Source organism: Cervus canadensis, chromosome 4 (genome assembly GCF_019320065.1).
Source record: "Cervus canadensis isolate Bull #8, Minnesota chromosome 4, ASM1932006v1, whole genome shotgun sequence".
Lineage (NCBI taxonomy): Eukaryota > Metazoa > Chordata > Mammalia > Artiodactyla > Cervidae > Cervus > Cervus canadensis.
Window position 1 is genome coordinate 20,148,855 of NC_057389.1, and position 27,056 is coordinate 20,175,910.

At 40.9% G+C, this 27,056-nt stretch overlaps 2 protein-coding genes across 6 annotated transcripts in view; one reads left to right on the forward strand and one right to left on the reverse strand.

Moving 5' to 3' along the window:
* The window catches only part of POLR3G (RNA polymerase III subunit G), a 47,058-nt gene extending 36,771 nt beyond the window's left edge, over positions 1-10,287 (reverse strand). For 4 of the 5 annotated variants that reach the window (XM_043464682.1, XM_043464681.1, XM_043464680.1 and 1 more), the window contains exon 1: positions 9,343-9,577. The gene's annotated coding sequence lies outside the window, so the exon portion shown is untranslated. Of the gene's footprint in view, positions 1-9,342; positions 9,578-10,157 lie in introns of those variants that run through there. The other variant, XM_043464679.1, reaches the window with a different exon arrangement.
* MBLAC2 (metallo-beta-lactamase domain containing 2) lies at positions 9,677-25,162 on the forward strand. Its single transcript, XM_043464677.1, has 2 exons — positions 9,677-10,621; positions 21,802-25,162. Exons 1-2 carry the CDS (start codon positions 10,168-10,170, stop codon positions 22,185-22,187), a joined length of 840 nt encoding a protein of 279 aa, XP_043320612.1. The 5' UTR covers positions 9,677-10,167; the 3' UTR covers positions 22,188-25,162.
* The last annotated feature ends 1,894 nt before the right edge of the window (positions 25,163-27,056 follow it).

Genomic DNA, 27,056 nt, shown 5'->3' on the forward strand with positions numbered 1-27,056 from the left:
TAATAGCTCAGTTGGTAAAGAATCCTCTTGCAATGCAAGAAACCCCGGTTCAATTCCTGGGCTGGGAAGATCCTCTGGAGAAGGGATAGGCTACCCACTCCAGTATTCTTGGGCTTCCCTTGTGGCTCAGCTGGTAAAGAATCCACCTGCAACGGAGCAGACCTGGGTTTGATCCCTGGGTTGGGAAGATCCCCTGGAGAAGGGAAAGGCTACCTACTCCAGTTTTCTGGCCTGGAGAATTCCATGGGCTGTATAGTCCATGGGGTCGCAAAGAGTCGGACATGACTGAGCGACTTTCACTTTCACTTCACTTTGATACAAGATAAAGGGGAGCCCTCTCCTAGTGACTGGCATCCTTATAACGGGGGTGTTTCGGCAGAGAGAGGCACCCGGGGGAAACACTGCGTGAAGATGGGAGCTCAGACTGGAGTGCCGTAGCTGCAACCCAGGAACACTGAGGAGCGCCAGGAACCACCCGAAGCTGGAAGAGGCGCACTGAACAGATTCTCCCTCAGAGCCCCCAGAGGGAACAAGCTCCGCTGATACCTTGATTTCAGATTTCTGGCTCTAAAAATTAGAGAATAAATTTCTGTTGTTTTTCAGTCAACCAGTTTGTGGCAGCCATAGGAATTAATATAGCTCTGAAGAAAAATAAATCATAGTAAGGGGGTAAAGAATAACAAAGAGGTGCAGTACTGACTTTTTCACACAAGTGCAGTCTTTCTGCGGACAATAAACCGGAGCGGTGTGCTGTAGAGGGCCTGAGAGCTTTGAGGTGGAGGAAGAAGTTGAAGATGGCTATGGATAGAAGGCAGAACAGGGGCAGGAGAGGAAGCCCCAAGATGCAGTGTCTGAGGAGCAAGAAGCTCATGCAGGTGAGAAGCAAGGAGAGGCTGACAAAGGCCAGCTCTTGTGGAGCCCTGTGTGAGCTGTGGCAGAAGGTTTGCCTTTTATCTTACTGTGATGGGAACGGTACTCAGGCAGATGCTGAAGTGCGAAGGCCCCTAACAGTCCTCAGTGGCAAAACCCACTGGACTCCCCCTTGTTCACGCTCTTGGACTTCAAAAGCATGCTGTTGTTTTTCAGCTGCTCAGTCGTGTCTGACTCTGTGCAACCCCATGCACTGCAGCATGCCAGCCTTCCCTGTCTGTCACTATCTCCTGGAGTTTGCTCACACTCATGTCCACTAAGTCAGTGATGCCATCCAACCATCTTATCCTCTGTCGTCCCCTTCTCCTTCTTCCTTCAATCTTTCCCAGCATTAGGGTCTTTTCCAATGAATCCGCTCTTCACATCAAGTGGCCAAAGTATTGAAGCTCCAGCATCAGCCCTTCCAATGAATATGCAGGGTTGATTTCCTTTAGGACTGACTGGTTTGATCTTCTTAGTGGCCAAGAGACTCTCAAGAGTCTTCTCCAGCACCACAGTTCAAAAGCATCAATTCTTTGGTGCTCAGCCTTCTTTATGGTCCTACTCTCACATCTGCATATGACTACTGGAAAAACTATAGCTTTAACTATATGAACTTTTGTTGGCAAAGTGATGTCTCAGCTTTTTAATATGCTGCCTAGATTTGTCATAGCTTTCCTTCCAAGGAGCAAGCGTCTTTTAATTTCATGGTTGCAGTCACTGTCCACAGTGATTTTGGAGCCCAAGAAAATAAAATCTGCCACCGTTTCCGTTGTTTCCCCATCTGTTTGCCATGAAGTGATGGAACTGGTATATCCAAGGCATACCATTCATTATTGCCTCCATCCTTATGAAACTGTCTATTCTCCAGGCTTTAGTCTGATCGCAGGTTCTTCTAACTCAAGACCAGTTTTTGTCTACTTCTCTTCTTAAAACTTCCTAAATATGGATTTCCTTAAGGTTCAATCTATAGTTCTGCTCTTTATCTTTGGAAAAAATACCCCCTCTCAGGATTTGATAATGTCCTCCACACAACTACCTCTACCATTAACCTCTCTTCTGAATTTCATCCCATTTTCTTACTACCAAAGAGTATTTGGACAGTACCTTAAACTCAGGGCTTCCCTGGCAGCTCAATGGTAAAGAATCTACCTGCCAGTGCAGGAGATGGGTTGGGATCTCTGGGTTGGGAAGATTCCCTGTGAGAAAGAAATGGCAACCCACTCCAGTATTCTTGCCTGGGAAACCCCAAAGACAGAGGAGCCTGGCGGGCTATCGTCCATAGGGTTGCAAACCAACTGGACACAATTTAGAGACTAAACAACAACAATCTTAACTTAAAATACTGAGATCATCTTTCTATAGTAACTCGTTCGCTTTTCATATAGAATGTCCCTATTTCTATCCACAGTATGCTATTTCCCCAATCGCCAACATTTGAAGTTTTGGAGTCAGTCAGGATTGATTTATCATTCTGTTTCACCCCTCCATCAGAATCAATCATCTGTCTTCAAAATGTCCCTTCCTTTCCGTTTTCTCTACCACAATTCAGTTCGGCTTCTTTCCACCTCACTTTTGATGGCTGCAGATTTTGTAGTATCCCCTGTTCTTCCTTTTATTTTATTCTCTCACACTATTCATTCTAAAGCATAATTCTGATTAAATGCTTCTCTTCTCTTCCCTCTTGGCTAGATAATTAAGTCCAAACTCGCTATTCCAAGTATTGAGAGCCCTTTTATGATGGTTGCACTGACTGGCCTGGAATCATTTCTTGACTAGCACTTGCTCCACTGGAAACCACTTCCTCCTTGTCTGGCTGCATCCCTTTTCACCTTAAGATCCAGTTTAACTTGCTCAACATCACAACTGTCAGTTCATCCCACCTTGCTTTTGGAAAGATTCTCCTGTTAAAATACATGGATTTTCAAAAACTGAGGTGATATATGTTGCTGCTTTCTTCAATTCTGGAAGAAATATGGACAATGCCTCTTTTGGGAAAAGAATCTTTTCCAAAGGAGTTTCACTTCCATTTTTTTGTTTCTTCAAATGTATTAACACCAGAAATCTTATATCCCCCATTGTTTAGCAGCATACTCTGCATACAGCAACAGTTTCATAATCAATGTTGTTTCCTTATTTATTGACTTATGGTTGATTTGGACTGGAATGCAAAAGTAGGAAGTCAAGAGATACCTGGAGTAATAGGCGAATTTGTCCTTGGAGTACAAAATGAAATGGGGCAAAGGCTAACAGAGTTTTTCAAAGAGAACGCACTGGTCATAGCAAACACCCTCTTCCAAGAACTCAAGAGAAGACTCTACACATGGACATCACTAGATGGTCAACACCAAAATCAGATTGATTATATTCTTTGCAGCCAAAGATGGAGAAACTCTATACAGTCAGCAAAAACAAGACCAAGAACTGACTGTGGCTCAGATCATGAATTCCTTATTGCAAAATTCAGGCTTCAATTGAATAAAGTAGGGAAAACCACTAGACCATTCAGGTATGACCTAAATCAAATCCCTTATGATTATACAGTGGAAGTGACAAATAGATTCAAATAGATCTGCTAGACTGCCTGAAGAACTATGGATGGAGGTTTGAAGGACTTCTGATGAAGGTTTGGGACACTGTACAGGAAGCAGTGATCAAGACCATCCCCAAGAAAAAGAAATGCAAAAAGGCAAAATTGTTGTCTGAGGAGGCCTCACAAATAGCTAAGAAAAGACGAGAAGTCAAAGGCAAAGGAGAAAAGGAAAGATATATGCATTTGAATGCAGAGTTCCAAGGGATAGCAAGGAGAGATAAGAAAGCCTTCCTCATTGATCAATGCAAAGAACAGAGGAAAACAATAGAATGGGACAGACTCATCAATAGATTTCATCAAGAAAATCAGAGCTACCAAGGGAACATTTCATGCAAAGATGGGCTCAATAAAGGACAGAAATGGCAGGGACCCAACAGAAGTAGAAGATATTAAGAAAAGGTGGCAAGAATACACAGAAGAACTATACAAAAAAGATATTCAGGACCCAGATAACCACAATGGTGTGATCATTCATCTAAAGCCAGACATCCTGGAATGCAAAGTCAAGTGGGCCATCACTATGAACAAAGCTAGTGGAGGTGATGGAATTCCAGTTGAGCTATTGCAAATCCTAAAAGATGATGCTGTGAAAGTGCTGCATTCAACATGCCAACAAATTTGGAAACTAGCAGCGGCCACAGGACTGGAAAAGGTCAGTTTTCATTCATATCCCAAAGAAAGGCAATGCCAAAGAATGTTCAAACTACCGCACAATTGCACTCATCTCACACGCTAGTAAAGTAATGCTCAAGATTCTCCAAGCCAGGCTTCAGCAGTGCATGAACCGTGAACTTCCAGATGTTCAAGCTGGATTTAGAAAGGCAGAGGAACCAGAGATCAAATTGCTAACATCCGCTAGATCATCAAAAAAGCGAGAGAGTTCCAGAAAAATATCTATTTCTGCTTTATTGATTATGCCAAAGCCTTTGTGTGGATCACAACAAACTAGAAAATTCTTTAAGAGATGGGAATACCAGACCATCTGACCTGCCTCTTGAGAAATCTTATGCAGGTCAGGAAGCAACAGTTAGAATTGGACATGGAACAACAGACTGGTTCCAAATAGGAAAAGGAGTATGTCAAGGCTGTATATTGTCACCCTGCTTATTTAACTTATGTGCAGTGTGCATCATCAGAAACCCTGGGCTGGAGGAAGCACAAGCTGGAATCGAGACTGCTGGGAGAAATATCAATAACCTCAGATATGGAGATGACACTACCCTTATGGCAAAAAGTGAAGAACTAAAGAGCCTCTTGATGAAAGTGAAAGAGGAGAGTCAAAAAGTTGGCTTAAAACTCAACATTCAGAAAAATAAGATCATGACATCTGGTCCCATCACTTCATAGCAAATAGATGGAGAAACAGTGGCAGACTTTATTTTTTTGGGCTCCAAACTCACTGCAGATGGTGACTGCAGCCATGAAATTAAAAGATGCTTGCTCCTTGAAACAAAAGCTATTACAAACCTAGACAGCATATTAAAAAGTAGAGACATTACTTTGCCAACAAAGGTCTGTCTAGTCAAGGCTAGGGTTTTTCCAGAAGTCATGTATGGATGTGAGAGTTGGACTATAACGAAAGCTGAGCGCCAAAGAATTGATGCTTTTGAACTGTGGTGTTGGAGAAGACTCTTGAGAGTCCCTTGGATTGCAAGGATCAAACCAGCCAATCCTATAGGAAATCAGTCCTGAATATTCACTGGAAGGACTGATGCTGAAGCTGAAACTCCAATACTTTGGCCACCTGATGCGAAGAAATGACTCACTAGAAAAGACCCTGATGCTGGGAAAGATTGAAGGCAGGAGAAGGGGACGACAAAGGATGAGATGGTTGGATAACATCACCGACTCAATGGACATGAGTTTGAGTAAACTCCGGGAGTTGGTAAAGGACAGGGAAGCATGGTGTGCTGCAGTCCACGGTGTTGCAAAGAGTCAGACACGACTAAGCCAGTGAACTGAACTAATGGTGAACTAATTAACCCACAGAAATACAACTTATTCAGCCCACTATTAAGAATTTTTGTTTTTGTTTGTTATCTTCTGGAAGCGGTTTGGGACCTGGCTGTACACTGGAATCATCAGGACATTTAAACAAACAACAACATAAAGAAAAAGAAAAAGCCTCAGACACCACCCCAGAACAATGAAACCAGATGTTCAAGCTGGATTTAGAAAGGCAGAGGCAGTAGGACTTTTTAAAGCATCCCAGGAGACTCCAATGTGTAATCGAAATTAAGAACCATGGCTTCAGACTGAACTTCCCATTATATAGGAAAGTGAGGCACTGAAAGGTCAATGGGGTGCTTAAAGACAGAGCTAATTCCTAACAAAGTCAGGACTGGGTTAAAAGTTCAGGTTACCTTTCCATTGTCCTTATATTTATATTAGGCTGCCTGTAGCATACTTGAGGTTAGCTGAAGACCTTTCAAATCCCAGCAATATCTTTAATCTTTACAATGAACTGAAATAGTAAAGGCAAAATAGATTGGATTGAAAGATGTAAAATCAGATGGACTACCCTTCCTTTTTGGGATGCCTCCTGAAAATTCATATTCAAAATTGTTCTGAGAGAGCTTCATGGGAGCAGTTCAAGCATCCAGGAGCTGACCTGCGAAAGCCTATGCTAATTAATAACAGAAACAACCTTGTGGCAGAGATTGAGCTCATCTCTGAAGCTCCTCCTCACTCTAGCATTTTGTGAGTTATAATTGTGGCTTAAATGTGCTGTGTTCCACATCTCACAAGGTTAAGTTTCCTGCACATATTACCAAGGTGAATAATACACAAACAGATATAAGCAGGAATGGAACCTAGGAGAGGCACTGAAAGCCAGGTCACAGCATCTTTCCTGATGAATGACACCTAAATTACCCTAATTAGAAACTAATAGTCATGCTGACCTTGTCTCCATCTCCCTTGATTCCCTCATCTAACCATAGAAGACAATCAGCTCTGTGTCCCTTCTTACAAGTCTGCCTTTCTTTACTTCTGCCTTGGTTCAGGGCTTCACCATCTCTTGACTGGATCTCTAATACAGAACTAGTAAACTTCTCATGGCTGCCTGTGCATACTCAATCGCTTAGTCATGTCTGACTCTTCACGACCCCATGGATTGTAGCCCTCCAGGTGTCTCTGTCCATGGAATTTCCCAGGCAAGAATACTGGAGTGGGTTACCATTTCCTCCTCCAGGGGATCTTCCTGGCCCAGGGATTGAAGCCACGTCTCTGCATTGGCAGGCAGATTTTTTACCACTTATCCACCTGGGAAGCCCCTCTAAAGGCTAGACTCATCCTTTCAACCCATTCTCCAGTCATCTTTCTTGAACACAAACCTTAATGTATCATCCTCTAAACTAACAGAACTTTGGTGTCTAACTTTCCACCTCTTGCATACTGCAGCACCCTCCCACCCCAGCTCTGCTATTGCTGCTAAGTCACTTCAGTTGTGTCCGACTCTGTGCGACCCCATCCCTGGGATTCTCCAGGCAAGAACACTGGAGTGGGTTGCCATTTCCTTCGCCAATGCATAAAAGTGAAAAGTGAAAGTGAAGTCGCTCAGTCATGTCCGACTCTTTGCGACCCCATGGACTACAGCCTACCAGGCTCCTCCGTCCATGGGATTTTCCAGGCAAGAGTACTGGAGTGGGTGCCATTGCCTTCTCCCACCCCAGCTCTAACCACTCCCAATGCTGCTATTTCAGCTGTCGCATGTTGCGCTCCTTCTGCCTGGAATGCCACGTGCACCTGACCAAGCCCCATCATCACTGAAAGTACTATGCAAATACTACTTCTCTTCTACCATTTCCTCCACCCTAAGTGGGGGCAGAACCTACCTCTTTCCTGTTTCCCAAGTACTACACCGCTTTGGGGGCTTCCCAGGTGCTGCTAGTGGCAAAGAACCTGCCTGCCAATGAGGGAGACATGAGAGATGTGGGTTCAATCCCTGGGCTGGGAAGATCCCCTGGAGGAGGGCATGGCAACCCAGTCTAGTATTCTTGCCTGGAGAAACCCATGGACAGAGGAGCCTATGTCCATACAGTCTGTGGTCCATAGGGTCGCATAGGTGGTCATGACTGAAGTGACATAGCATGCACACTGCTTTTATTGCCCTTTTAAAAATCATGTTGTAATTGTCAGTTCTTGTCTGTCTCCTCAGTAATTTCTTCAATTATCCACTCTTCAAGTATTAACTAAGTACCCTCTGTGTCAGACCATCTTCTACATAATTTGAATAGTGAACAAAACAAAATCCCTGCTTTCATAGTGCTCACTGTCTATTATGGGAAATGGGGGGGGGGGGAAATGTACTTTATAGAAAGTGTCAGGTAGTGATCAGTGCTATGAAAAAAAAAAAGCAGGAAACATGGGTGCTATTATAGAAAGACTGGATAAAGAAGTTCTCCAGTATCTTGTAATATTTGAACACAAACCTGACACAGAGAAGGAAAAAGCCATGCTGAGAACTAGGAAAGGATATATAGAGGAAAGTGTACAAGCAGAAGGATCTGTAAGTGTGAAAGGCCTCTTTGAAGACTCATTCACCTTTTCGTGTCCTATTACTAACCAGAGCCTGGCAAAAGTCCAATAAAAATTGGGAGAATTATTGCTGAGCTCATAGCCTGGTAAGGATATCACTCCAATTCACCTCCCTTTGACTAGAGGAAAAATAAAATCATAGAGAGGTCTGTATGTCCCTGCTGAGATCGTGCTAACCAACAGTGGTCTTTTAAGGCCAGCTCAAATTGCTACTCCAAAACAGTTCCTTCCATGCATATTGTCATAGAACCTAGTTTTTAACTTCCTCTGGGGAAATATCTCAATTGCTTTATATTGCCAACATTTGTGTGCAAATATTCTCTTCCTTCAAATTCCTTGAGAACCCAGATTGTGATCTTAAAAAAAAAAAAAATCTGTAGTTTTACACATCACCTAGTTTGCAGAACTGAATGTCTGGATAAATTCTAACTAGGTTAGGCAAATATTCAGAAAGGCTACATCCTCATCCCAGACTTAACTGTAGGGGAGGAGAATACACCTCTCCCTCTAGGAAGGCTTATTAGAGGCTGCCACAGTAAGTGTTTTCATAATTATCTTTCATAATGCTGTCTCATGAGTCTTCATAATTTTTCCTGGCTGAGCAGGGAGGTTAGTCAAGTTCTCAAAGGAATTTCTGAAACCTAAATGGGTGTTTCAACAGCGAGAAGATGCGGGATGGGGACAGGAGGAACCTGGTGTTATTAGTGGGGGTGATCTCTGCGGCTGGTGGGGCCACACCCATGTCATTATCCACTTTTCCTGTCTTCTCAAGGTGCGGCTGCTTCCACCTCTCTTTAGTTTAGTCTATCTCTACCAACTTTCTTTGGTCTCTTCCAAGAGCGGACAAACTCAACAAAAACAAGGGAAGGCAGGGGAACGAATATATAATTCTTTTAGAAGAGAAGAAAAACCTTATCAACAACATCCCTCCCTGAGATACAGGATAAAGTGCTAACAGTTAAGAAAACAAACTGAATATCCTTCCTTAGCTGCAAGCCTGCGGCAATGACTCGCGTTTGAGCCCATCACACCGTCGGCATTGAAACTGATCATCAGTAAGAGCATCAATTCCCTTCTAACTCGCCGCAAACAGTCCTAAGAAGTATAGACTAGGTAAACCGTCGAAACTACGATTTTGTAAAAGTGCGAAGGGATTAGGAGAAGGGGAGCTAAAAGCTATCTTCCAACAACCCTCAACCCAGAGGGTTGACTTCCCCCCACCTTCTCCACGTGCCCCTTTAACTACTCCCCCCACTCACACCCCCAACTCCTCCCAAGCCCTCGACTGCCTCCTCAATTACCTGTTCGCTAAGTCTCCAGGCTCGGGGAAAGAGTACAGCCGTAAGTGCCGGCCGGCAACCAAGGGGTGCAGACCTAAGGTTCCGGCGCTCCAAGGCCGGTTCCACCTCTGGAGAAGGCGCGCTCCTCCCTCCACGCGGCCTCTGAGCGGCGTTTGGATCCCAACCAGTTATCCCCGCCCACTCCCGAGCTAGGCCCCGCCCTCCGGGCCCAGAGCTTTTTTAGCCCTCGGCAGGCGCCGTAGTCGTCCAGCCCCGCCCCCCGGCGCCCCCGCCCCCCGGCGCCCCGCCGCCCCCGCCCGAGCCTTGGCCCGACTCTTTCCGCGCCGGCTGGAAAGGCGCGTCGGGGCGCGCGGCGGGCGGGCGGCCTGGCTTTCTCCCACCCCTACTGTCGCTCTAAGGCCTCTGCGGTCCGACCCCCTGAGGTTAGGAAGCGTGTCACTTTCTGGATCTCCCGACTACTGCACTGGCCCGTGCGTTAACGTTCCTGGTGTTGCGGCCAGTCACGGCTGCGACTATTCCGGCGCCCCGGCGCGAGGAGAGCGGCGTCTGCTCTCCGCCGACCCGGCGTGAGGGTGCGGGCGGACGCTCCAGAGGCAGCGCCTCTCCCCGAGTCCTTCCTCCTCGCCTAGCGCGCGCGCGCACACACACACACACACACACACACACACACACCGCAGCCGCATCCCCCGCCCGCCCCCTCCCGGCTCTGCGCCTCGTGCCCGGGCAGACGGCTCCACACCGCCGCAGCCCGCCCGCGGGAAGGCACATACACACGCGCGCGCCTACAAACTCCCGCTCGGCTTGGGCCGCCATACCCCGCGCAGCATGTCGGCGCTCGAGTGGTACGCCCACAAGTCCCTGGGCGACGGCATCTTCTGGATTCAGGAACGCTTCTACGAGTCTGGCAACCGCGCCAACATCTGGCTGGTGCGGGGCTCCGAGCAGGACGTGGTGATAGACACCGGCCTGGGGCTGCGCAGCCTCCCCGAGTACCTGTACTCCTCCGGCCTCCTGCGGGACCGCGCGGCCAGAGACGACGCGGCTTGCCGGCCGCTGCTAGCCGTGGCTACCCACGTGCATTTCGACCACTCGGGCGGCCTCTACCAGTTCGACCGGGTGGCGGTGCACCACGCCGAGGCCGAGGCCCTGGCCCGCGGGGACAACTTCGAGACCGTGACCTGGCTGTCCGACAGCGAGGTGGTGCGGGCGCCGAGCCCCGGCTGGAGGGCCAGGCAGTTCCGAGTGCAGGCGGTGCAGCCCACCCTCGTCCTGCAGGACGGTAATGCGCACCCCCCACCCCGCCTTCTCGGGCGCTCGCTCTCTCATTTAAGGGAAGGGATTGGGGGAGAGACTGTTCCGAGGGATGCTTGTTGCAGACCTGCTCGGCTGTGAGGTTGAGGGGGTGGGGTGGAGGGTTGGTTTGTTTTGTCACATCGCATAAACGCTTGTTTCAGTTTCTTCCCCCCCCCGCCCGGGGCCAAATAGCCCACTCACTCCACCATCGAGTCGCTGGAAGGCCATCGCAACCTTTCCTACCGGAGGCCAGCTCTGACACCGGGTACCGATGCCGCGTATTCGACTGAAAGCCAGCCCCACCCCCTAGTCAGTTTCCTCTTGAAGGTCCACGGTGTGCAGTAACACCACCAGAGACTTGTCACTAGGGTTCCCATTCTTACCCCCTCAGACATGTCCGTCATTTGCAGGCACTTTTCTAGCGAAAAGACTTCTAAGGATGACGCTTCGTGGAGAGAATGCGTGCCGTTGGCTCAGAGCTTTTTGAGAACTGCTGACTCCATCGGCTCGGAATGGACAGTGCCCACCTGTAGGCTTAGAAAGCCATTAGAGAGCAGTGATTCTAATCTTCTCACGCATCTTTAGCTTCCTGATAGGTTTCTGCTCCTGATACTGCCTCACAAGAGAAAAAGCTTAATAGTGAACATATGAAGTAGAATGTGCCTGAGTCTTAACGTTATGACAGCTCTCTGTTCTGGCTGAAAGCCAGGCCTGAGAAAGATGAATAAGGAGGCTGTACCCATAAGGGTGAAGTATGTGGACTAATGCATAGATAATCTTGGGCCTCTTTGGCTCTGCGAAAAACAGAATGGGATTCAGAAAGAAATTAGTGGAATGAAATAGTATAGAGTTCCAACCCTTCCAACCCCCCCCACAGGCACTTAAATGATTGAGCCAGTTGATCACAGCAGTGATATTTGTGTATTAATTTCTTTGTTCTTTTTAGAATGCTACTGTTGATACCATTTTATCTTCCCAACACGTTTGAAGTGAGGCTACTTAAATGGCTTCAATTAAATGGCTTGCCTAGGGGCCACAGAGCAAGATAGAGACAAAAGCTAGGATTCCAACCCAGGCACAATAGATCAAAGCATGTAGATCACACATTAATCCTACCCCCAAAATATGTTTTTATGGTAATTCTGAATAGGATATGAAACCCCCTTGCTTTTCTATCTTGAAACTCTTATTTGCCAGTTTAATTTATTGAACTGTTCTGAGACAAAAAAAAATCCAGTTGCTGCAGTACAATAAGGCTCACTTTATGACCAACCGGTATGACAAATAATGAAGTACTTTATGAAAATGAGTTTATCTTACAGATGAGATCTTGATCACTTGACGTATAAAAAAATAGCAAGTTTCTGTACCTTACACACCACTTTAAAAAACCTATTAATTAAAATTTTAAATCTGAAGATTAAAAAAAGTGGTTTAGATGGGAGCCTTACATTACCTGACACTTTGAGGTGAAAGAAAACTAAATTTAAATTTACACTAAATGTGCTTTTAATTACTATATTTCTTGATGAAATTAATGCTTTTAGAAGTAGGATTTCCTTGTAATTTATGGGTATTCAGACTAATTTAACTCAGACCCCCCCCAACCAAAAAAAGTTTTTCATCAGTATTTAAAATATGTTTAAGTTGTTTAAAAGAATAAATGACTTTTGATTTATTTACTTTGGATCCTCTGTCAGGAAATCAATGATGAAAGAGTGCTAAGAAATACTGTTTTATAGATGAAGAGTCCACACAAGGCTTGAATATTATGCCTGAAATCACATTGCCTGTTAGGGAAAGAGCCTGGACTAGAAATCAGATTTCTTAAATTCCAGTGAGTACTAGAATTATAGGCTTTTGGAGTTGCAGGGGACCTGCAACCTACCTATGTGGTGTTTTAAGCCTTTGAAAGTGTGAAAAGAGAGCTTAATATTTACTAAACACTTGGTAGGTGATACTGTGTTAAAAGTTGTTTTTCATTAGGAGCTGGATGTCTCACCCTCTCAAGTAGAATCCAATATCCTCTTTTCTCAGGATTGTTAATTTCCTGTCTCTTCTGAATGGTGTGGCCTGCTAACTTAATATTATCATAATCCAGGTGCCTGGAAGGAGATATAAAATATTTATATAAAAATTCATATACTAAAAAAATCATATACAGTTACACACACATGTGAACAGCACATACCTAACAGCATAGTCTTCATTGTTTCAGTTAGAAAATAAGGAGGCTGAATTCCTTAGCTTACTACATTTCATTTAGTGTATTGGTGATCACCTGTCATGGAGAAGCATAAGTCTGTACCCTGTATCACTAACCCAGATGCTGACTTGTGTATGAGGGATGAGGAGGACAAGGTGAGGTCATCATCCACTGCATCATTTTTTATGAAAAAAAGCTACTCACCCTACTAATAGTGAAACTGTATCTTCCTATAAAAAGACAGCAATAAACCCTAGATAGATACAGCACGTTCTTCTTGAATGGACACACATGATTCTGTCTATTTTTCACAACAGGCAGGCATTTTGGCTCCTGTTACACATGTTTAAACGATTTTCCCAGAGTCATCCCAGTTGTTTTAGGTAAACTTAGATCATTTGGGGAGATTAAAAACAAAAAATAGATTCCAGAGAGGCAGCAGGTTGAACGAACACTTTTAATTGGACTCCCTCTCAAAATGTCACTAAGATTGCAGCAAATGGACCGTGGTTTGTCTGTCTTATGTATAAATCCACATTGACAGAGGTTCTGTTTTGCATTGTTGTTGTTGTTTAGTTGCAAATTCATGTCCAATTCTTTGCGACCCCATGGACTGTAGCCTGCCAGGCTCCTGTGTCTGTGGAACTTCCCAGGCAGGAATACTGGAGCAGGTTGCCATTTCCTTCTCCAGAGGATCTTGCCAATCCTTCTGATGACTGAGTTAGCAGTTTTATCATATGCCAGCAATAGAAAATTGAGAGCCAGTCCACTTTGTTCTGCAGATTAACAGGCTCAAGAATTAGCAGTAGCCAGTACCTTAGCAGGGGCAAAAGGAAAAAAACTAAAACAAGTAGAATTGATGGAAAGCCACTTAAGAAGCTGTTAGAACTCTGGAATTCTTCTCCCTAAGTGAATGCTCCTCTCCCCAGAGTTAGTTGGTTCTCTGGGGAGAATGAAGCAAAAGGCTTTCTTGATTGAGGGATGCTGAGTACTAATGAGCTCAAGGGTTCAGGTGGAAAATAGGAGGGATAAGTGTATGTATATAAAAATATAGAAAAATAATAGATAATATATATGTTCTTTACTAGTTTCCCAGAAGAATGAGAGCCAGGCCTTTAGCCTCCATACATACCTCCAGGTAGGAAATTGAAAGAATCTTATCTGGAAATCTGTCCAGCCCTGGGGTAAAGATTAAGATACTGATTCCTAGGTAATTCTTGGCTTGAACTTTCTACAATGAAGTCTGCCTCACCAGGTGCCATGCCTTGCTTCAAACAGCTTTTTCAGTATCCTCCAATTCTTAAACAGGCAATCAAGCATTATGAAAAAAATCTGAGAAAATCCTCTCACATGAAGTAAAATACTAAAAATATAAAGCGACTTGAGAAGAGAGGACAATCATTAATATCATTAGGGGATGACAGAAGCTATTGCATTCAAGATACCTGAGAGACAATAGGATGCCATAAAACTAAGCAACAGGCAGAACCATATTCACACTCCTAAAAGAAACCTTGTCAGAAATTATTTAGTGGAAGGTCTGGAAGATGAAGTTGAAAATGTACAAAAGGAGCAGATAGGCAAAATGAAAAACTAGGAGAAACCCAGTAAAGAACCAGTGTGAAAAATCTGATATTGGAATATTAAGAGCACAGATAGAGCAAATAGAGAAAGTAGAGAAAAAGAATAGTAGAGAAAATACAAGAAAATATCCCATGATTAAGGGATGAACATTTCCAGATTGAAAGAGCCCATAGATGAAAACATGTTCAACCCGCAGCACGTTATTATAAAATTTCAGAATGCTGGGATCAAAGAAGAGTCTACAGACTTCCAAATTTAGACACAGAAGTTCATCTATACCAATCATAATGGCTTTAGAGCTAGAAAAGAAGAGCTGTGACTTATTTGAATAAAACCAATTTCCAACTTAGAATTCTGACATCCATTTCAGTATCAGTCAAGCTTTCAAAAAATTATTTCCCACATGCTGTTACTTAGGAAGCTACTAAGATATATCTTAGAGTCCCTGGTGGCTCAGGCAGTGAAGTCTGCCTGCAATGTAGGAGACCCGAGTTCAGTGCCTGAGTCGGGGAGATCCCCTGGAGAAGGAAACGGCAACCCACTCCAGTATTATTGCCTGGAAAATCCCATGGATGCAGGAACCTGGGGGCTACAGTCCATGGAGTTGCAAAGAGTTGGACACGACTGAGCAACTTCACTTTTTAAGATGTATCTTTATCCTATTTACACCAAGAGGAAGACATGGAATACAGAATATAGGAGATCTGTTTCAAGACAAAGTTGACAGGAAGCATCAGGATGATGGCAAAGGATGACACTGACAACAATAGAACCTCAGGCATAGAGGACTCCAGATCTAAGCACCTGAATCATTCTTTTGAGGGGTGGGAAGATGAGAAATGTATACATGTGTGGTTTTGGTAGGTAGGAGTAAAAAGAGCTACTAAAAAATCCTTGTTTCATAGTGGAAGTCAATGAATAACATCTAAAATGCCAAGAAATGATAATACATGAATGAAATCAGCAGAGTATGAGGTATAAGCATTATTTACAAATGATTATACCTAGTAGTCATCTGTAAATAATACTTTGGCTCCAATACTTTGACCACCTGATGGGAAGAGCCAACTCACTGGAAAAGACCTTGATCCTGGTAAAGATTGAAGGCAGGAGGAGAAGGGGACGACAGAGGATGAGATGGTTGGATGGCATCACTGACTCAATGGACATGAATTTGAGCAAACACCAGGAGAAAGTGAAGGACAGGGAAGCCTGGCGTGCTGCAGTCCATGGGGTCGCAAGGAGTTGGACACAACTGAGAGATTGAACAACAAACAACATATCTAGTAGAGGCAGCTACCAGAGGAAGTTGCTAAAATTGTTAAAAGTGGTTGCCTGCTGGGAGCAGGATTGGAGATAGAGCCAGAATGGGGCAAAGAATGTTTTCTTACACTTTAAGCCCTCCTAAAATGTTTTATTTGAAATATGTAATTTAGTTCTTTAATTAAAAGTGAAATAAAAATTAAAAATGGGGAGTGCCAAGTTGGGAAAGGATATTTGAGAAGCCAAGAAAAGTCTAGTATGGTTGGAATGTGGTGACAACTGGGTTAGGGTGAAGGCTTGGAAGGATAGTATGTGATATATGTGTATATATATATATATTTTATATAAATTTATATGTGATATTTATACACTTCATAGTGTTGGTTGTAAGAGAGGTCTTGATGAAATTATATGTGTTAGCATTATAAGCATGGGGAGGTATTTATAAAGCCGTATGGTAATGGCAGACCTAATATTAATAATATTCCATCTCTGGCCTTATCAATTGTTTACAGTTGGTGTCCATTTTGATAAGTGGGTGCTTATGTCTTATCTACTGCTAAGTATTTTGAATATCACCTGGCCTTGAATATCAAAAACCATAAGACTCTATCCCTCCATTGGTAATTCTCTACAGCTTCATTTTGAGCATCAAACTTCCCTCATTCTTCTTCTTTCTGTACATCTATTAAATAGTCTGTCTGCAACAGTTCTATTATTAAATCAACTTAGCTATAATAGCCTTTACCTTACTTATCGGAAATGACAGTGGTTTGTGATCCCCAGAAGCACCTTAAATCTGAAACAGTTATCCTGTGAAGGAGTCTGGCCCCTTATGACTGGAATGTGGGGCAATTTGAGTACCTAATTCTATCTTACTGTATTAATAATTACTGGGATTTGAGACAAGACCAGAGCAACCCCTGTTCCCACCCAGGCTTCACCGACCTGTGCCTCACTGACTGCCATTATAGTTTTGTTTTTCTGAAAACTTTCTACAAAACATAATCACATGCAATCTTTTGTGTCTTCTTTCATTTGGCATGCTGTTTTTGGAGATTGATCCATGTTGTTTTATCTAATAATAATTCCTTTCTGTTGCTGAGAAACTACTCATTTATCAATATAACACATTTTAGATGTTCTCCTGTTGAAGGAAATTTGAACTTTCTAGTTTGGAATTGTTATGACTAATGCAGCATGAAAGTTTACATGTAATTTTTTATGTTGATGCTTGCTTTTATTTCCTAGGTAGATAGCTAGAAATGAATTACTGGGTTGTATGGTAAATGTGGCATACAGCACACACCCACGTGGTAAATGTATGTTAAATGTTTAAGAAGGTGCCAAACTGTTTTCCAAAGTGCTATGCCATTTTACATTCCCAAGTGCAGTGTAGAAGTTGCAGTTTCTCCACATCTCTGTCAGCACTTGCTTTTGTCAGTCCTTTTGATTTTAGGCATCCTAGTGAGTATGTAGTGGTATTTCATTGAGGTTTTAATTTGCATTTCCCTAATGACTGATTATGTTGAGCATCTTTTCAGGCTCTTATTTGCTATTCAGATATCTTCTTTGTTGAAAGATCTTACCAAAATCTTTTTTTTTAATTGAAATTTTGTTTTCTTCTAATTGAGCTCTATGAGTTCTTTATGTATTCTTAATTCAGGTCCTTTATCAGATACACATTTTGCAAGTGTTTACTCCCAGTGTATGTCCTGCCTTTTCATTTTCTTAATAGTATGCTCTTCTTTTTTTCTTTTTTTTAAGTAAGCAAAATTTTTTTCCTGTATTTTTCTGGTTGCACCAGGCCTTCATTACTGCGCACAAGCTTTCTCTGCTGGTGATGAGCAGGGGCTACTCTGTTGTGGTGCAGAGGCTTCTCACTGTGGCGACTTGTTGTGGGGCACAGGCCTGTGTAGATAAGCAGACTTCTGCAGTTGTGGTGTGTGGCTCTGGGCTGCATGGGCTTCCGTAGTTGTGCCACACGGCCCAGTAGTTGCGGCTAGCAGGCCCTGAAGTACTTGTGGTCCACGGGCTTAGTTGCTCTGCAAATCGTGGCATCTTCCCAGACCAGGAATTGAATTACTCAGATGGTGGACAATCCACCTGCAATACAGGAGACCCAGGTTCAATACCTAGGTTGAAAAGATTCCCTGGGGAAGGGAAAGGCTACCCACTCCAGTATTCTTGCCTGGAGAATCCCGTGGACAGTGGAGGCTGGCAGGCTCCAGTCCATGGGATCACAAAAAGCTGGACAAGACTGAGCTACTAACACTTCTCTCCCCTGCCTTGTCAGGCAGATTCTTATCCATTGCACAACCAGGGAAGTCCTTAATGGTATCTTTTTAAGCAAGAAAGTTTTTAACTTGGATGAAGTCCAGTTAATCATTTTTCCTTATGTTTTATGCTTTTTGTGTTATTCTGAGAGCTCTATGACTAGCCCAAAATCACAAAGATTTTCTTCTTTAAGAAGCGCTCACATTTAGGATTATGATCCATTTTGAGTTAATTTTTGTTACTGTTGTGAAAGGTTCAATTCAGTTCAGTTGCTCAGTCATGTCCGACTCTGCGACACCATGGACTGCAGCACGCCAGGCTTCCCTGTCCATCACCAACTCCCAGAGCTTACTGAAACTCATGTCCATTGAGTCGGTGATGCCATCCAACCATCTCATTCTCTGTCATCCCCTTCTCCTCCCGCCTTCAGTCTTTCCTAGCATCAGGGTCTTTTCCAGTGAGTCGGTCCTTTGCATCAGGTGGCCAAAGTATTGGAGTTTCAGCTTCAACATCAGTCCTTCCAATGAATATTCAGGACTAATTTCCTTTAGGATTGACTGGTTTGATCTCCTTGCAGTCCAAGGAACTCTCAAGAATCTTCTCCAACACCATGTTCAAAAGCATCAATTCTTCGATGTTCAGCTTTCTTTATAGTCCAACTCTCACATTCATACATGACTACTGGAAAAACCATAGCTTTGACTAAACAGACCTTTGTTGGCAAAGTAATGTCTCTGCTTTTTAATGTGCTGTCTAGGTTGGTCATAGCTTTTCTTCCAAGGAGTAAGCGTCTTTTAATTTCATGGCTGCAGTCACTATCTACAGTGATTTTGGAGCCCAAGAAAATAAAAGTCTCTCACTGTTTCTATTGTTTCCCCATCTATTTGCCATGAAATGATGGGACCAGATGCCATGATCTTAGTTTTTTGAATGTTGAGTTTTTGTGTGTGTGTGTGTGTAATAAAGTTTATTAAAATATAAAAGAGATAGAGAAAGCTTCTGACATAGGCATCAGAAGGGCGCAAAAGAGTACCCATGAATATTGAGTTTTAAGCCAGGTTTTTCACTCTCTCTTTCACTTTCATCAGGAGGCTCTTTAGTTCTTCGCTTTCTGCCAAAAGGGTGGTGTCATCTGCGCATCTAGGTTATTTATATTTCTCCCTGAACTCTTTATTCCAGCTTGTGCTTCATCCAACCCGGCATTCTGCACGAAGTGCTCTGCATGTGAGTTAAATAAGCAGGGTGACAATATACAGCCTTGACGTATTCCTTTCCCAACTTGGAACCAGTCTGTTGTTCCATGTCTAGTTCTAACTGTTGCTTCCTGACCTGCATACAGCTTTCCCAGGAGGCAGGTCAGGTGGTCTGGTATTCCCATCTCTCGAAGAATTTTCCAGTTTGTTGTGATCTACACAGTCAAAGGGTTTGACATAATCAATAAAGCAGGAGTAGATGTTTTTCTGGAACTCTCTTGCTTTTTCAGTGATCCAATAAGTGTTGGCAATTTGACCTCTGGTTTCTCTGGCTTTTCTAACTCCAGCTTGAACATCTGGAAGTTCACAGTTCACGTACTGTTGAAGCCTGGCTTGGAGAATTTTGAGCATTATTTTGCTAGTGTGTGAGATGAGTGCAATTGTGTGGTAGTTTGAACATTCTTTGGCATTGCCTTTCTTTGGGATTGGAATGAAAACTGATCTTTTCCAGTCCTGTGGCCACTGCTGAGTTTTCCAAATTGGCTGGCATTTTGAGTGCAGCAGTTTCACAGCATCATCTTTTAGGATTTGAAATAGCTCGGCTAGAATTCTATCACCTCCACTAGCTTTGTTCATAGTGATGCTTCCTAAGGCCCACTTGACTTTGCATTCCAGGATGTCTGGCTCCAGGTGAGTGATCACACCATCATGGTTATCTGGGTCATGAAGATCTTCTTTGTATAGTTCTTCTCTGAATGTAGCTGTCTAATACATGTAGCTATTTAATACAAATTTGAATTAGTTATGATTGATTAAAATTAAAAATTTAGTTTCTTCGTTACACTAGCTTTATTTCTCATGCCATTAGCCACGTATAGCTAGTGGCTACCATATTGCCTAGTGTTGATACAGAACATTTGTATTATCTCAGAAAGTACATATTAGACAGTGCAGCTATAGGAAAAATTGAATTTAATTACCATCTTAACAGTTTCGAGTCTTCCAGTCAATGGATATGGCATATTTCTCCTTTTGCTCACATTCTCTTTAATTTGTCTTTAAAGTGTTTCTGTAGTTTTCAGTGTACAGATATAACAAAACTTCTCTTTCATGTACAATGGAAAGGAATGTGTACTTAGCTCTTTTGGCATGAATTATTTTATATATGTCAGCTAGGTCAAGTTGGCTGATGGTGTTGTTCAAGTCTTCTGTATCCATACTGATTTTCTATTTGCTTATATTATGAATTATTCAAACTACTCAAATATCTAACCTCAATTGTTAAACTGTTCATTCTTAATTCTTTTTTATTTTATGAATTTTTAATCTCTATTTTAGGTACATATACATTTATATATACATTTAGAATTTTTTTCATTAGGTATTGACCTAATTTTGTCCTCATAAAATGTACCTCTTTTCTCTAGTAATATTCTTTATATAAAAAACCATTTTGTCTGACAATATAACCACTCTAGTTCTTGTCATTCATATTTATAAGGTATGACTTATCATCCTATTTTTGGCTTTGATTTTATAGTTCCTCTCTTGTAGACTGAGTACGTATCTTGCTTTTTAAATCTAGTCTGACAATCTTTGCCTTTGATTAGAGTACTTATCCCTTTCATATTTAATATAATTGCTGACACAGTTGTTTTTAGGTCTGCCATTTTGGTCATTTGTTTTCTTTGTCTCTTGTTTATGCCTTTATTCTTCTTCTGTTGTCTTCTTTTATATTTAATGATTCCTGATTATTATGCCATTTTAATTTCACTAGTAGTTTTAGCTATATTTCTTTGATTTTTTTCTATATATGTATATGCTTGCACTAGAGATAACAATATGAATCTTTTAATTTATTATGATTTACCTAAGTTTGTACTGATTTAAATCCAGTGAAAGAGCAATTTTGTATTCATATAGCTCAGTTTCGTCCCCACTGTCAAATAACTGGAGGAGTTTGAGATTTTACCCTATTTGTAGGTTAGTAAATTGGGCTGCGACGGTTTAGTGGATTCTGACAGAAGACTTGACGTTCCAGGGTCCGAGACCAAGAACAGTGTGTTACAGCAATCGCAGTAGCCAGAGCATCACCATTTGTACTGATTCCTCAGACCTTAATTTCTGCAGAGTGATAAAGGGGAAAATACCACACCCTTCACTAGAGCATCATTGATGAATTGTGTCATCAGGATATTAGTATAATGGATATTCTGAAAATGAATTTTTTGGTCAAATAAATTTGTGAAACTATACAGTCATATCTCACTTGTGTGTATCCACAATGTACATTGACATATTAAATGTACGTTAGCAAATCTTGCAGAAAAGAAAGCTGCTTATTTTTCATTGAAGGAAGAGTTTTCCAAATTATTTGACCACTGAATCTTTTCTTGAATGTATTATAACAACCAGCAGAAATTGTGTTCCACTGTCTACTTTGGCAAACACTGGTCTAATAAACAACAGAAATGAAATATAGGCAACTTATTTTAAATCATCTTTTATTACTAGGCTGCTTTTACAATAAAAGTAAAATATCATCTTCCCAACACCTTTGAAACTGTTGTGTTCTGCTGTTCTTTAAGTGATTGAAGTCAAATATATAACATGTTTATCTGTAAATTCTGTTTTCATTTTTAGGGGATGTGATCAACCTTGGTGACAGACAGCTCACTGTTATGCACATGCCTGGTCATTCTAGGGGCAGTATTTGCTTGCATGACAAAGACCGAAAGATTCTCTTCAGTGGAGACGTCGTGTATGATGGATCACTGATTGATTGGCTCCCATACAGCAGGATAAGTGACTATGTTGGAACCTGTGAACGTCTGATAGAATTAGTGGACAGAGGTCTGGTAGAGAAAGTACTTCCTGGGCACTTCAATACCTTTGGTGCTGAAAGGCTTTTTCGATTGGCTTCTAACTATATTTCAAAAGCTGGGATATGCCATAAAGTCTCTACTTTTGCCATGCGATCTCTTGCAAGTTTAGCCCTACGTGTGACAAATTCTAGGACCTCACCCTAGTATCTACTTTGATTAATTCTATAAATTATTCCAGTTCATTTTGTGTTGTTTAAACAGTGAGCATTTTAAGAAGTGCTTTTATAGTACTGTTATATATTAGAGAAAAAAAAGATTGAGAATGAATAAGCCAAAAAAGGAACTTCTTAGTTTTTTTTTTCTTTTTTCCAAATAAGAAACCACTTAAATGAGCTTATAATTTGCCAAAGTTGTAATTTGCCATTGTCCTGTATCATTTGCCCTAGAAATGATATAGAGGTATATGGGGAAGCAAGGAGGCATTTTGCAGTAATAGAATTATCTCTGTGTCTCATTTCTTTTATTTCCTAGATGATCTAGGAAAAAAGAGCATAAGAGAATTTTACATTTAAACTCCAGACTTGATATTTTTAGTATATTATTTCAAAATAAAGGTTATTGGGTTTAAGATAAAAACTCAAAACCTAACAAATAAGCTAACATTTAGAATGACAGCTAAAACAATCCATTGTTATGGTACAGAATTTTTATGCTTCCTTTTATTTGTTCTTAATGTAATTATAGTGTACATTATGTGTTGTGTAATTTTACTTACAAAAAGTACAATGAATTTTACTTTATTGAAAAGCTTTAAATATTAATTGCAGAGTGCTTCAGTAAAAAAGCTACAATATATTGTTGTTTGTTATTATGTAAGTGTAATATTTTCAATTGTAGAAACGAAATTCAAATGTTTGTAATCTAACTACAAATTGTCAGATTTTTCAAAAGGACACTGTCAGGCAAATTTGAAAATATACACATTAAGAATAACTTTTAAATTATATCCTATTTTAATAGTAACAGCTATTATAAACAAAATTTTCCTTGTTAAATAGCAGCTTCAGTATATGTATCTTATTTTATAGTACCAGACAACATCCTAAAATAAACCATTCTTTTTCTTAACAAAGCATACATATGTACCACAGAAGGCTTTTCAGATTAATTGCAAAATGTGTGTAAGATACTGACTTAGAATGAATTGCCTTTTTTATCCTGATTCACAACACCTATTCCTGTTCAGTATTCTTTGTCTTGAATGAAAAGAAATTTCCATTTATAAAATTATAGGAAAGATTATCCCACTATTTAGTAAGATGTTTTGGTTTGGTGCTTTTAGTAATTTATTAAAAAGCCTTTTGGAATATTTCATAAAGGTTTTTTTAAACATTTTTTTCACTGCCTTTTTATTATTGACATATCTAAAACCAAACTCAGATAGCTTTGGAAATCAGAAATTTTAGTATTAGGAAGGTCCAGCAATTTTGATTTCTGAAAAATTATGAAACTTTTCCTACCCTACACCCCACTCAGGTTCTTAGTCTTTTAGTCATTCAACACACATGCACATACACACCCCACATACATACACACAGTCACATACATACATGCATTCATTGTGCTAAACACTGTGGAAGCTTACAAAGTCAGAGACTGTATCCTAGCTGGAAGTAGAAGACAAAACATGAGTAGAAGTATATGCAGTTGAAGTTTATACAAATTACACATGAGTGTCAGGGACATAAATGGAGGAGTGTGAAGTTTGGTTAGGGAAAGTTTCCTGGAGGAGAAGTTTTTGAGTCAGGTTTGGAAAGATGATTTATTAGCTGGTGAGGATAGAAAATAAGAATAGGGTTGTTTCTGCATCTTTTGGAGCTAAGAGTAGGGATGGAAGTGTTGCTGTCCAGAGTAGGCTATTCCCTTGTGACGATTTAGTTTTCAGGAGCCTTAGATCTTCTAAGCACCAAGCATTTAGCATGAAAAAGTGATTATGTATGTAAGAATCATCCGTAAGACAGACAAGCTTATGGCCTATATGGCCACATACCACCAAATGATCCCTTACTTAAAATCAGTAGGGAGGCCATGGTTGTTGAAATGAAGAATATCATGGGAATTTCTCTGTGATAGTCATTCAAGGCAGTAGGTCTGTTTTAATAGTGCAACATCAAGACTACAGATTTGGTTCAGGGCAACTACAAACTATCACTTAATGAGCCTTAAATATAGCCATTATTTTTATATCAAAGCACAAAAGAAAACCAAAAGTCCTTAATCATTGATCATTTTATCATATTTTAGGACTTTTTTTTTTAAATCAGGGTATAGTAGGCACTAAGTTTTATGGGAAATATTTAAACCTGATGAAGGCTTTCCTTATTTCTTGAAAGTGCAATTTTTCAAAGTACACTGATTTTATTTTTAAATTTCCCATTTTTTTTTTTCTAGATTTTTCAAATTGTACCAGAACATAAGACTGTGATATTTTGCTTTTGCTTCAATGTGAGTAAATTAGGGAAAGGAGGTATCATTCATTTAGTGCCCGTGCTATGCATTTTAAAATAGGCATTATTTAATTTAATCCTGGCCCCAGTGCCAAGAAGTAATTGACCAGCCTAACAACAGAACTTGGAAACAAAGCTGGTAACTGAACACAGGTCTCTCTGCCTCCCAGACTGTGCTCTTTCTCTTACACCTGCACAATAACGTAAAATTGGCAAAGTGTATTTTTACTTTTCAAAATGCCACATGTGCCAAGAATAAATCAAGTGATGTTAAAGCTTAATAGCGTATTTTAAAAAAGCTTTAAAAATATGTATTTTCACCCTGACAGTGACCCTTGTTGTAATTTATGGTTTGGAGAAATAATAGTATGTAAGTATAATTCAAAGTTGTCAAAATATAAGACATTTAGAAATAATTTTTATTATTTATTTTGTTAATAACTTAATTTTTGGAAATTCAGTTTCCTTATTTGGTGTTTCCTTTTAACTGAGAAGTCTAGAGCAAACAAAACCTTGTGTGTTATCCTGATGTAGTTGAATAAATGATTGTGTGTAGTTGTTCTTATATGGATAGTAACATGAATGTGACATGCACAAATTGTTCTCATAATTTTCAGATAACTGTAACTAAACATTTGTGTGATAACTATTAAAGTGAACATTTTATTTCAATCTACAGTTGGTATTTTTTATAAATGTTAGCAAATTTCTATTTAATGTCTTGCAAGGTTATTTTCTGTATGAAGCACAATTTTGAAAAACTTGAGATAAAGAAGATGTCAAATCCCTGGGAAAGAATATTAGAACGTAGAAACTGAATAATACCTATATAAACCTTGTTGTTCTTTAGTCACCCAGTCGTGTCTGACTCTTTGTGACCCATGGACTGCAGCACCCCAGGCCTCCCTGTCCTTCACCATCGCCCAAAGTTTGCCCAAGTTCATGTTCATTGCATCCACGATGCTGTCCGGCCATCTTATCCTCTGATGCCTTCTTCTCCTTTTACCCTCAGTCTTTCCCAGCTGCCTTGTCATGATGAAGGGGCTTGTGTAACTCGATGAAGCTGTGAGCCACGCCGTGAAGGGCCACCCTAGACAGATGGGTCATAGCAGAGAGTTCTGACAAAACGTGACCAAATGGAGGAGGAAATGGCAGACCACTCCAGTATACTTGCTGTGAGAACCTCATGAACTGTATAAAAGGTGAAAAAGATATGACACCAAAAGATGAGTCCTCCAGGTCTGAAGGTGTCCAATATGCTACTGAGGAATAGCAAAGGAGAATTACCAATTCAATTCAGTTCAGTTCAGTTGCTCAGTCATGTCCGACTCTTTGTGACCCCATGAACCGCAGCATGCCAGGCCTCCCTGTCTGCCCGAGAAGAAATGAAGCAGCTGGGTCAAAGCAGATAGAAGCCTTACTAGTTCATAAATATGGCCTTTCAAATAAATGGATAAAAGATGGACTATTAAATATATATTTCAGTTGATGTGGGGAAAAAAATCAATGTCATCATAAAAATGTTGATCATAAAGATAAATTCATCATCATAATAAATTCCAAATGGATTTAACATCTAAAGCAGAATCATGTATATTGAAAGAAAATTTTAATCATGTGTAAGCCATTAGAATAGGGAAGATCTTTATATAGAAACACAAGATAAAACTATATTAGAATTTAAAATGTCATAACTCAGATGTCATAATGAAAGTTAAAAAGAAATTTTAAAATATTCATTAACTTGTGTAACAGGAAAAAATTTAAGGCAAATATAAAGAATGCCTACAAGTCAACAAGAAAAAGATAAACTAATGTATGGCAGGAAAGACCTTTTCTCTACCCTCTTAGATTCTGAGGCTGGGCCTGAGAATTAACCATACAAGAGAGAGTAATAGCAAAGCATACAAATTCTATTTGATGTTGATACTTTTATATGTACATGGAGGTCTTTATATATAAGTAAAAAAGAGGAGTGGATAGGCTTGAGGGCATACATACCATTTTAACAAAGAATGACAGTCTCTAGATGCATCCACATCTCTACAAATGACCCAGTTTTGTTCCTTCTTATAGCTGAGTGGTATTCCATTGTGTGTAGGTACCACATCGTCTTTATACGTTGCTCTGTTGGCAGACATTTATGTTGTTTCCATGCCCTGGCTATTGTAAATAGTACTGCAGTGAACACTGGGGTGCATGTGTCTTTTTTAATTATAGTTTTCTCCGAGTATATGCCCAGTAGTGGGATTGCTGGGTCATGTGGTAGTTCTGTTTTAGTTTTTAAAGGAACCTCCATACTGTTCTCCATGGTGGCTGTACAAATTTACATTCCCCCTAAAAAATCTTAGAAATTGATAGTAGCAGGTACCTCCAGGACTACGAGTGAAAACCTTTTCGCTTCAATTTTAGTTTGCAACTTTGACCATCGAATTCCCCCTAATTCTATACTACTAAGCACTTTCTTATCCCCCACTACAGGGAAGATTGGAGGCTAATTTAGATTTATCATGAAATTAAGTAATCTTTAGCTTCATGGTGTAGGACTGGTATGGGCCCCTTCGAA